The 13,218-nt window shown below is 35.4% G+C and overlaps 1 protein-coding gene across 1 annotated transcript in view; it reads right to left on the bottom strand.

Annotated features, from left to right (window-relative positions):
• The window catches only part of NBEA (neurobeachin), a 776,021-nt gene that overhangs the window by 124,450 nt on the left and 638,353 nt on the right, over window positions 1-13,218 (bottom strand). The window contains 3 exon segments of the mRNA XM_078147053.1: window positions 9,833-9,948; window positions 11,025-11,127; window positions 11,431-11,548. Coding sequence (XP_078003179.1) covers window positions 9,833-9,948; window positions 11,025-11,127; window positions 11,431-11,548 — 337 coding nt within the window.

Raw genomic sequence — 13,218 nt, forward strand, 5'->3', positions numbered from 1 at the left:
TTCTATTTGTTTTTCATTCTTTTGACTTTGTTTTATTGTTTCTTGATGTCTCATAGAATCATTAGCTTTAACTTGACCAACTGTAATGTTTAAGGAATTATTTTCTTTAGTGAGGTTTTATACCTCTTTTTTTACCTGGCCTATTCTGCTTTTTAAGGAATTAATTTTCTTCAGTGAGGTTTTATACTTCTTTCACCATTTGGCAACATCTGTTTAAGAATGATTTTGTTCACTATTTTTTTTGTCTCTTTTTACCAAGCTATAAATTCTCTTTTCACAATTTTCTTGTGTTGCTCTAATTTCTTTTCCCAATTTTTACCTCTTCTGCTCTTACTTGATTTTTAAAATTAATTTTTTTTTGCTCTTAAAAAAACCTTTTTACCTCTTTTAGGAATTCTTGTAGGGCTTGTGTCCACTTTGCATTTTTCTTTGAGAATTTGCTTGTAAATATTTTTATGTCATTGCTTTTTTCTGAGTCTGTGTCTTAAGCTTACATGTCATTATAGCAGCTTTTTATAGTCAAGTTATTAGTTGTTGTTTGTTCGTTTTCCAGCCTATTTCTTGGCTTTGAACTTTACGTTAGAATTAGGCTCTGCTCACATCGGGGATGGAAGGTAGGGTGTATCACTGTCTCAAGCATCAGGCTTTTTGTCCTGCTATTTTTAAAGTTAGTTTTGGGGCCTGAAAGCTTTTGTGCTTCCAGAGAGGTGTGATCATTGTTCTCTTGCTCTGAGTTTTAGTCCTTACCCAGGCAGGGCCTCTGCTCTCTTGCAAACAGGATCCCTCTCCTCCCTGATGAACTGCAACCTAGAATTGGAGTCCCTGTCTCTTGCAACCACAAGCACTCCTCTCCACCCTGGAATTTTACAGAGTGGTCAAATGGTGCCAAGTCCTGTGCCCAGTACTGGTAGAAGAGAACCCTGGAATCTCTCTCTGACTATGTGTTCAACCCCTTATCAGCTTTGGGCAGTGAGAGCTACTGTCACTGCTGCTGCTGCTGCTGCTGCTTCCTCCAAGGCTCACAGATAGTTTCACTGACATGCTGCAGTCCTGGTAAGCCTTCACCCCAGGGCCACAGATCTGTCCTGTCTCTTCTATGACCACTTGTTGGTTTGCCACTTAATAATTCGATTTGACACACTATTTTAAAGTTGTTTAGAGGCGAATGTTGGCAGAATTTGGATAGAATACTTTGTTTACTCTGGTATCTTGGCTCTGCCCCACTCTACACCCCCCATTTTTCAAAACTTAGTCCAATAATTGTTAAGTTTTTTTCTCTTCTGTTTACCCAGGTCAGTTGGTTTTGCTATTAAATAACTCACATTTTCTTCTAATTTTTTCAGTCTCTTGATATTTCTTGTTGCCTCATGGAGTCACTGGTTTTTTTCTGCTCCATTCTAATTTTCAGGCACTTTGTTGGTTGGGCAAAGTTTTATACCTCTTGTGTTAAGCTATTAATTATAATTAGCCTTTCCAATTCTTTCTTCCAAATCTCTCATTTCTTTTCCATTTTTCCTCTCAAGTGTTCTCATTCCATTTATAATTTTTTAATGCTTTTTAAAAATTCTTGCTTCATATCTTCCAGGAATTCTAGCTGAGTTTGTCCTTAAGCTGTATTTTTTTTTCTCTGAGGCTTTGTTTGTAGGTGTTTTGGAGTCATTTTTATCTTCTGGGTTTGTATCTTGTGCTTCCTTGCCACCATAATGACTCTTTATGGTGAGATTCCTTTTTTGTTTCCTCATTTTTCCAGCCTACTTCTTGACTATGTACTTGTGAGACCTGGGCTCTGTAGCACTTGAGGAGGGTAGGTGTCAGCTAGTGCAATTGCTCCTTTCTTGGGGTATGAAATGCTGTGTTATTCTAGGATCTGAGAGACAGGCTGAGAATCAGCAAGCTTTCAGTGCTCCCAAAGTAGTCTAATTTAGGGTAAAATCTGATTGCTGTATCTCCTGATCTCAATTCTACTAGTTCTTGACCTGGGTTTGGGTTTGATCAAGAGTAGACTAATACTGGACTTAGCCCTATCATGTAGCTGAAAAGCTCTGTTGGTTCAGAGTGGCAGAACTGTAGGATCTCCTTTGGTCTGGGATTCCTGCCCTAGTTATTCCTCTACAGACTGGACTATATATTGAAAATGAGACCCTGCTGTATGCCTGGGGTCTGAGCCAAACTGCCATTGCTGCTGCTGTTTCTGCTGCTGGCTTCTATACTTCCTCCTTTGTTATTACATCCTCATACCATAATGCTGCTGGTCCCATTCTCAGTTCAACTTGGATCTGTGATCTGGAACTGGGCAACAAGATTGCCAGTTTGTACCTGTCCTCGACGCAGTGCCTCGTTATGGGTCTGGGGCATACCAGGGTGAATCTGGAACTTCCTCTTTCCCTGGTGTACAACTTCTCCTTGGGCACTGGAGTGTTTGCACATCACATGATCCTGGCTGGACCCAGTTCCCATATGTCCCTGTCTATCTCCCTATGCCAACCTTGGCTGGACAAATGATTCACTGACTTTTTCTGGATTTACCCCTTAGAATTTAGTCTGGTGTACTTTCTAGATCTGTTTGGAAGAATTTTGTGGAGGGGAGCTCACTGCTTTGTGTTCTACCACCACTCTGTCACATTGGCTCTATACTTCCTCTCAATAGCCTTCTAGCTGATCTCCCTGCCTCACTTCTCTCCCTACTTCAATCCATCCTCCACTTAACTGACAAAGTGATTTTCCTAAAGCTACCATTTCATGCTCAGTAAATTTCAGTAGCTCCTTACAAACTCTGTGACCAAATATAAAAACTGCTGTTTGGCATTTTAAAACCTTCATAACCTGGCCCCTTCCTACTTTTTCAATTTTCTTATATTTGACCTCCCTCTGTGCACTCTATGATTTGTGTATGCTGGTGTTCTTGAAACCCCCTACCTCTATTCATTGGTTTTTCTGGCTTCCTTCAAGACTCAGCTCAATCCCACCTTCTGCACTCTCCCTGCCACCCACTGGAAATACTAGTCTCTTCACTCTGAGACCACCTTTCATTTACACTGTATAACCCTTGTATGCACAAAGTTATATTCTCCTATATAATGTAAGCCTTTGAAGGTAGGGTCAGTGATTTTACCTTTCTTTGTACCCCAGAGCTCAGCACAGTACCTGGCATAGAGTAAGTGCTTAATAAACACTTGTTGACTGATTGACTAATAGCTAAAACATATACATAAAACAGTAAGGGATGCCATATGCCTATATGCCAAAATGTTTGATAAAACAGAAAGTATGCTTTAAGAAGTCAATAAAAGTATCCTTATTTAGAGGCACTGTAAGTTCTGCCCGTAATAAACTAGTTGTATGACCATAAATTAGTTTCTTAACATTTTTGAGCCTGAGACAAACTTTTTAACTACAAATGGCAGAACTACAATTTAACCTACAGATTACAGGAAACTTGCCAATCAGCATTGTTAGGAGGGATTACTAGACTGGGAATTACTCACATTGATATAATTATAGGCTCAAACCAAACCACTCAACCTCCACAATCCTTGCAAAACAAACAAACAAAAAACAAAACAAAACCCAGCATCTCAAGATTTTCAGAAAAGTAAAAGTTCAGATTGTTTTGATGGTTACTGATTTGTGGTATAGTTTGAAATCTGGTAGTGCTACCTTACCTTCTTTCACCTTTCCCCCTCCACAGATTCCTCTAATAAACACACATATGTATGTATGTATATACAAACATATATACATACATACATATACATAGATAGATAGACAGATAGATAGATGGTACTAAATGGTACTAAAGGCGCATAAAGAATCTTTTGTTTTTCCAGATGAATTATGTTATTTTTTCTATCTCTATAAAATAATTCGTTGGTAGTTAGATTGGTATAGCACTGAATAAGTAAATTTATTTAGGTAGAATTGCCATTTTTATTATATTCTCAGCTTGCACATTAACAACTAATATTTCTTCAATTGTTTAGATCTGACTTTATTTGTGTGAAAAGTATCTTGCAATTTTGTTCATATAGTTACTGGGTGTGTGTCTTGTCAGGTAGACTTCCAAGTCTTTTACATTTTCTGCAGTTATTTTAAATGGAATTTCTCTTTCTATGTTTTCCTACTGGGTTTAGTTGGTGATATACAGAAATGCTGGTGATGTACACTGATTAATTTTTAACCTGCAACTATGCTAATGTTGATATTGTTTCAACTAGTTTTTCAGTTGATTCTCTAGGGTTCTGTAAGTATACCATCATCATTTGCAAAGAGTGATAGTGTTGTTTTCTCACTGCCTATTTTTATTCCTTCAGTTTTTTTTTATCTTATTGCTATAGTTAGCATTTCTACCAGAACATTGAATAATAATGGTGATAATGGAAGTTCTTGCTCCACCCTGATCTTATTAGGAAGGCTTCTGATTTATCTCCATTACAGAATTATAGATAATGCTTGCTCTTAGTATTAGATAGATACTACTTATTTTAAGAAAAGTTCCATTTATTTCAAAGCTTTCTAGTGTTTGTCATAGAAATAGGTATTGTATTTTGTCAAAAGCTTCTCCTGCATCTATCAATGTAATAATGTAATTTTTCTTGTTTTTGTTTTGGATATGGTCAATTATGCTGACAGTTTTCTTAATATTGAATCAGCCCTGCATTCCTGGTATAAATCGCATTTTCATCAGGGTATTATTAAGGTTATTACTCAAAGCGGTATTAGGGATGGCCTAATGTGAACTGACATGCCTACTGAAAAATTTAAGGTCATGGAAAGGAAGAAATTAGGAGGTAGGTATGTAGATTTTGCTCAAGTATTTATATTGCTTTAGTAATGTTTTATAGGTAGTTACCACAGCTAATCTAATCTGCCATAAAAGAATAATAACCTAGCTGATCAAATACAATCAACAGATAAAATGTACTGACTTTAGCAAGGTGAAGATTTGGTTTTGCCCAACATATTAATCAATATATTGGGGAAACAATCTGCATAGTGGTAAAGTCAATTGGAAGGTTATTCCAAAAATTGCTACAATTAGATCAATGTTGATGCATATGCTATGCAATTAAATCCAAACTCTACTGCAGTGAAATTACAAGAAATACATAATTTAATCTCACTTTTCCTATTCAATTTATTTACCAGTAATTGCAACGTAAGCTCTCAATTATAGTTTTCACTGTTCCTTGAATATGCTATATTATTGCCATCTCTGCACATCTTGCTCATACTGTTTGGAATGCATTCTCAACTTATCTAAGATCTATACTCAGCTTTGGAACTCCAGTCTTTGGGCCTATACTATTTCGGCTGGAAAGTACATGAACACAAATTAACATTCCACTCCAGTCATCTTCTTGCCATCTGCCCTGTTGCTGCATGCACACTCCCTCTTCTATGACATCTCTCTTTCTCTATTCCCATTCCATTTCCACCTGCCTCTTCTCTAGAGAACCACAATCAAATCAGTATTGCCATTTACATTGGAATGGAAATGTCCATCAGCTCCTCTACTGCTCTATTCGGTCTTCTTCCAGACCAAAATACTCTTCCCTGGCTCTAACTCTCTTATTCAGGGTATCTCCTCAAAAATCTTACCTTAGATTTAAAAGTTTTTATTAAAAGCTTTAATAGCTTTTATTATAAGTACGTACAATATATCCTTATGGTATGCTACAGACCATAAGTATATATAATACATATAACACCAATAGAAGTACCTTGAAGGCTAATACTGATTTTTATATTTCTGTGCTTAGCATAGTACTTGGCACATGGTAAAAGCTTAATAAATGCCTTTTCATTCATTTAGAGCCACAAAGATCTATATAAAATCCCACTTCTTCAGAAAGCCCTCCTTGAGTATTTCAGCTCATATTAACCTGTCACTTCTCTAACTCTCATAGCATTTATCTATATACCATACAATGCAACATCTTTGTATTTTACTATTATTAAAAAGCTTCATGAATATTGCCTTGTTTCTCCAACTAAATTATAATCTCCTTGACAATGTGGGTTGTCTCATATTTCTTTGTACTGTTCATAGTAGCAAGTATATTCTTTTGCATTTTTCCTTGTGATTCTATTCCTATTATTTCTACTTATGTCTTCATTATCCTAGACTATTTGAAATAATCTCTCAACTGGTCTTCGAGATTAGCTTCTTCTTCTTCCAAGCCTCCATGAACATTTTTGCAAGGATAATCTCTTCCAAACAATGCTCTGTATGTGCTAAAACACACACAATAGATATAGACATGAATAGGACCTGTGATTTCATTAGTCCAGGTTAATTTACAGATGAGGAAACCCTGTCTACCAATGTAGGTCAGGAACTTCTCTGTAATTTATAACCTTAAAGAATTACCTAAAACACAAAAAGAAGGTGGCCTGTCCACTGTTATACAGTCAACACGTATCAGAGTCAAGGTAAGAACAAACAATTTCCTGGTTACAATGTCAGTTCTCTATCTACTATCCTACAGTTGGCTTTGACACACTACCCAATTGTATGTGTATATATGTATAACACATGCATATACATGTATGCATACACACATGTGTATGTGTGTATATATATACATATATATGTATATGCACACTCACATACACACAGGTATACTTTGTCTTACTGCACTTTACTTCATTGTGCTTTGTAAATACTGTGTTGGTTTTTTTTTTAATTGAAGGTTTGTAGCAACCCTGCATTGACCAAGTCTTTTGGCACCGTTTTTTCCAACAGCATGTGCTTACATTATGTCTCTGTGTTACATTTTTGTAATTCTTGCAATATTTCAAACTTTTTCAGTATTATTATATCTGTTATTGGTGATTTTTGATGTTACTACTGTTATCGTTTTGGGTGTCATGAACCACATCCATATAAGAAGGGGAACTCAATTAGTAAATGTTGTATGTGTTCAGATTGCTCCACTAACTGGCTGTTCCCTCTCTCTCTCTCCCTCTCTTCAGGCCTCCTTATTCTCTGAGACACAACGATATTGAAATTAAGCCAATTCATAACCCTATAATGGCCTCTCAGTGTTCAAGTGAAAGGAAGAGTCAATTGTTGTATCAAACTTCATTGTCTTATTTTAAGAAATTGCCACAGCCTCCCCAAACTTCAGCAACCACTACCCAGATTAGTCAGCAGCCATCGACATTGAGGCAAGACTCTCCACCAGCAAAAAGAGCAAGACTCACTGACCATTAGGTAATGGTTAGTATTTTTAACATTAAAGTATTTTTAAATTAAGGTACGTATACTTTTTTAATATATAATGCTACTGCACACTTAACAGACTACAGTATAGTATAAATATCTTTTACATGCATTGGGGAACCAAAAAAAACTAGTGACTCTATTGAGATATTCACTTCATTGAGGTGCTCTGGAACTGAACCTACAAGATCTCTGAGGTATGCCTATGTATCTATGTATGTGTATATATGCAAACACATACAGATATGATACATGTACTACATATATACACATACATACATACACAATTGTATGTAGCAATACAACTACAGAGTAAGGCCTTTAGGCTAGAAACCATGTTTTGCACCTCTATACTTCTAAGGTTCCTTTCACATAGAGGAAATTCAATAAATGACTGTTAATGGTTAACAGTCAATGAATTGAACGGAGGCAGAGATCATAAGTAGATGATAATTCACTCTGTTATCTACATTTCATTTAAAGAAAATGTTTAGAAAGAAAAGCAGTTTAGTAGTATTTCTAATAACAAGTAGACTTTTGGCCTTCACCCTCACCTCTCAGTTTCCCTGGCTTCCCTAAAGTCTGAGATCGAAGCCCATTTTCTATGGGAGGCCTTTTCTGGTCCTTCAATTGCTAATTCCTTCCTCATTTTGATGATTTTCATCTCCTCTGTTTGTATATGTTGTCTCCTCCATGAGAATGTAAGCTTCTTAAGAATAAGAACTACTTGTTGCCTTTCTTTGTATCCCTAGTGCTTAGCACAGTGCCTGGAATAAAGTAAGCACTCAATAGATACTTGTTGACTGACTGGCTATTTAGGATTGCTAGAAGTCATTAGGTTCTACCTTTCTACCTTAATCAGAAGGGAAAACCTAGGAAGCATACATAGTCTCCTGGACTACAGTTAAAGGATAGTACAGTAAGAATCTGTTCCCCACAAAGGAAAGGAAGTAGTAGGATTTTCTTCAGTCTAAGAGGGAGAGTTTTTTGAGGGCTTTTTTTCCCCAAAAAGACACATTTAAGAAGGGTGGGCCAAGATGCTTTACAATGTCGTCAATCAATTCATGATTTATTTCCTGAAAAGAAATGATCTTTTATAAAAGTTCATATCTGTGTCAAAATTAAGCAGGACCTGTTAATAGGGAGCGTCATGTGACTTGAAGTTATATGTAAGATTGTTTAACTGAAACTGAAACCTTGCCTAGGATCACAAAGCTACTAAGTGTTTGAGGCATTTAAACTCAGGTCTTCAAGTCCAGCATATTCTATTAGATAACAACTACCTTTCTCTAATATCTTACTAGGGATATAGTATATAAAAAAGAAATTACTTAAAATAACCTTATATAACTTCTTCTAAAGTCTTAATGTCAGCAAAGTAGTCTTTTCCTTTGTATATAACAAAATTGCTGCAGGGTTATGTTTCTTCAAAATAACATCACCAAAAGTACTAACATAACATATACTTTGAATATATGCTAGCTGATTAATAAACCAGATTATTGATTACTATACCCCCCATGGCTCCTTTTTATTAGTTTGCAGGAAAAATTGCCTCGGTTTAGAGCAGTTATTTTCCAGCTGATAATTTTGCCAGAGAACAAATTCGAAGAAGTGATCAATGCCAGTTAGTCAAAGCCTTAATTATATTTATAAAATGGAAGGAATAAAAGGAATAGATTTAGAAGTAATATGACCAATCTTCTGCTACACTAGTGTGTAGCACTTGAGAAAAAGATTTAAGCTGTGTTGTGTTGTCCATATTTCTGAACAGCTACAAAGATCTCTGAAATTATTATACTCCTATTACAAGGACACTATAGTACTTCCACCTTGGAGTACTAGGATTACTTGGTCTATTGGTAAAGTTAAAGATGATCATTTTCTTCCACAGTAACAGTGACTTTCCATTGTTTTTGGAATCTTTTTATGCCAAAGAAATGATAGAACATAAGAATCTTTAAGCTTTTATTATTCACAATGAATAAAACTAAAATCTTATTTGCAATTATCCTATGATTTAGAAATAAAAAAGTATAAATGCACATACATGCTTAATTAGTGATATTCCCTGGATTAGCAAAAACACCATTGCCTCTTTTTAATTTGCAAATATAATACTGCCTATGCTGATGGCAGTTATTCACTATCTGAAATAGCTAATCTGATTTTATATTTTATTGCTAAGGTCTGAAGAAGAAAAGATGCTGTAACCCAATCAAGCCACAATTTAAGTGACATCTGTACTAGGCAGAATACTGTTGTTATTCTCCTGCCTAGTTGCTGTTGCTGAAAATGATGAAGCAGTGAAATTGTATTTTCCCATTGTTATTTCCAGACACTCCCTGGCTAAGGTTTGTTGACTCTAATAAAGCTTCACACAAATGTAAATGTCAGAAAGAGAGCAAAGAACAGTCTCTTCATCAATAAAGAAATCTAGGTGCTAGGCTGCGCATTTTCTGATAAAACTTAAAATGAATGCTTCACAATTTAGCATAAGATTGTAGATAAATTCAAAAGATATAAATGTATTTCATCAATGATAGTACTGATGATTTTGACAAACATTAACATGTTTATAAGGGATTAAAGAATTAGATGCCTTACCTGCTATGGTATTAAGGAACATTAAATATTCAAAGTTAGAGATCTCTCGTCTTTGCCAACGCTGAGTCATATTGGAAGATTTATAAAGCTGTCGGGGAGTGGCCAAGGATATTCTCCTAGTAAGTATAAAGATACATATAAATTAGATACTTTGAATCTAAAAGTATTTTCAGTTCATAATACACTAAATATTTTATGATATACATATTCATATTAATAATTTCAATGACCATTATTATTAGAGAACTAGTGTTTCAACTATAATTTTATCAATGAACACAAACTATACTTAAAAATAAATTCTAGATTTGACTAACACCTGAAAGATTTGTTCCTGAGAAGACAGTATGATAAACTTCACATGATATATACTGTCTATTTTTAAAGTAACCCTATTTAATGCTTGCAATATACTGTAGCTGAAAATTTATACTAAATTTTCAGTGGTTTCATAGTACCTCCCAAATAAGGTTAAAATGGCTTTGCCAGGGATGAGGTCTTCTACATTCTAGAGTCACTGTATCTATCTACCCCTATCTCATCTAACTCCTATCTGGGTGCTTATGCTCCAAACAAACTGGACTATCTATCTCCCAACCATTTCAGCCTTTGTGACTTTAATCACTCTGCTGCCTGGGCCTATTGTGTCCTGCCTCCTCCCTTTCACCTGCTGAATTCCTAGGCAAGTAAGACCAAGTCAAAAGTCACATGTTCCATAAAGCTATCCTTGATCCCCAACTCTTGTTGATAATAGCTTTCCTTTTAAGACTTCACAAAACACTTTGGTTTCCACCACTGTGTACATTTATCACGTATATTATTCATCAAAAATTGTTAGGTATGAGTATTATTTTATTTGTTAGAACACCAGTTACAAGACAGATATGGGGTTTTAAATAAACTTTGTATGTCTCCTGGTGCTATGCATATAAAGTGCATTTAACAAATGTTTAATTGAATTTAATATAAAATTATATCTATCAAATATATTCTATCAAATAAACTTCACTTCAGAGATATAGCTTGTGTTTGCAGAAATATGGTATTTTCCTTCAAATAATTTACAAATAGAGAATACACTTTGATTCCTGAAAGTAAATATAATTCACTAGTTATAATGGTATAGCTACTCTATAGCTATTATATTGAATCTGAACAATATGACAAAAAACTTATAACATGGTCCAATTACCTGGCTTGTGGCAAACCATAGCTGGTTCCTACACCAACCCGGGGCAAACTGTATACAACTTTTTTTACTGTTGCTTGGTCAGGAAAGTTAAACATTACTGAGGCTGTGTGAGAAGAGAAAACATGATTTAGAAAACAAGAAAAGTACAAAACGTAAATTTCACAATATGATTTTCAAGTATTTGTCATTTTTTTGTTATAGTAATAATTATCTTACAAAATTCACTTTTTTTACACTCTATTCAAATAGAAAGTGGTTGGGTTCAAAATCTGAACTGCTTTTTCTTAGATATAAGCAGGACAATTGAAAGAAAGAAAAAGAATCAAGAATAATTTTAGACAACATTCAAGAATTAAAATTATTAAAGTTATAAGCACAATTTCCTGTGAAATATTTAGAGACATACTTCTGTTTGCCATAAACACTTCCAGAGCAGTGTTCTGTAGAAGATAACGTCTTGAAAATACAGCTCGAATCTCGCTGAACATCCATTTTCCATGAAGTCCCTCTGTGTAGGCAAGAACCTAAAATAAAGAGTTAAAAAGAGTCACTATATATATTTATACATACACATATATGACTAGTTTTTATTGCCTGTTAATCAATATCTATTTGAATTTATGACAGTCTGACTACTATCATTTACTACCTATTTACAAAATGTCTGATTTTCTAGTTTTTAATAATATCACCGATGAGGAAATGAACATGGATACAGATTAAGTTACTAGTGACTAAACAGCTTAGACATTATTTAAGTATTTGGACTGTGAAACTGCTATAAACATAACAGTTCTAAAAATGGAGACATAAGAGGTAGTGTTGGGCAGCTAGGTGGCTCAATGGGTAGGGGGCTAGGCCTGGAGTCAGGAAGATTCATCTTTGTGAGTTCAAATCTAGCCTTAGACACTTACTAGCTGTGTGACCATGGGCAAGTCACTTATCCCTGTTTGCTCATTTCCTCATCTGTAAAATGAGCTGGACAAGGAAATGGCAACTCCAGTATCTCTGCCAAGAAACTTCACATGGGGTCATGAAGAGTCGGACATGACCAAAATGATTAAGCAACAATAACAAGAAATACAGAAATGAAAAATCATACCAGAGTAAATTATCAACACACAGAATGGGACAAAGTCTCTTTTTAGAACTGATATTTGACATGGCCACTAAATGACACTAATCATAAAGTAATAGGGTAATAGCAGGGAAACATCGCTTAATGCCCTCTACCATAAAAAGGCATTTTGTGTCAGCAGGCAAAAAAGGAATGTTGTACCCAGCCCTTCTTGGTGAAGAGCCAGGACACATAGCAAAAACAGTGGTTTTACAAAGCTGAGAGCAAGTCGATAGAGACAGAGGTTATCCTGGACCACCCTACGGACAGAGCCAGGAGGGCAGTAGGTTGCAAGTGGAGGACTGAAAGAACAAGAAGCTAGAGGACTAGAGGATGCAGAGGCAGAAGGGATCGTAAGGATGACTTCATCTAATGCCCCCTTCACTTTAGAGTTGAAAGAAACTGAGGCATGGAGAGACTAAGTGATATGCTCATAACCCATAAAGAAGATATGGTTTAGGATCAGGCAAATATTTCTTAAATATACAACATAAACTGTGCCTGAGTTTAAGAAACAGTCCAAAACAATTGGCTGCACTTGTCATTTTTAGGTATGTTTCTGTGTTTTACCACCTTAGCCTGAAAGATCAAGCTTCATTTGTATATGTAAGGTTTGAGAAAGGAATAGGCCAGCTTCCACAAATTATATTCTAAAGTATACTATGCCTTTAGAGTCACAAATTGGCTGAAAGGTTTAGAGAATACAAGATCATACTGTAGTTATTACAATTTTTTAATATGATAAAGCAAAAATATGTTAAAAACTTTATTACAGCAAAGCATCAATCATGCATAAGTCAAAATCATATAACATTCCTTGAAAGATATACTAAAACAATGAAAATAACCTGCTTCACAACTGTTTGAGGTGTAAACCGGAGAGATACATGCTTGACAAAAGCATTCACCATCATCACGGAGGATACCCAGCACAGTCTATATTGGAAACAGCTATCACGATGCTCTTAATTATAAATGTATTGTAAATGTAAACACTGTACTGATTGCATCAAGTCCTGGAACACTGTAGAGCCTCCTAAATAAGACCCATAATCACTCAAAGGGTTAAACTGATCT

Source organism: Phascolarctos cinereus, unplaced genomic scaffold (assembly GCF_003287225.1).
Source record: "Phascolarctos cinereus isolate Bilbo 61053 unplaced genomic scaffold, phaCin_HiC Scaffold_726;HRSCAF=1367, whole genome shotgun sequence".
Taxonomy (NCBI): domain Eukaryota; kingdom Metazoa; phylum Chordata; class Mammalia; order Diprotodontia; family Phascolarctidae; genus Phascolarctos; species Phascolarctos cinereus.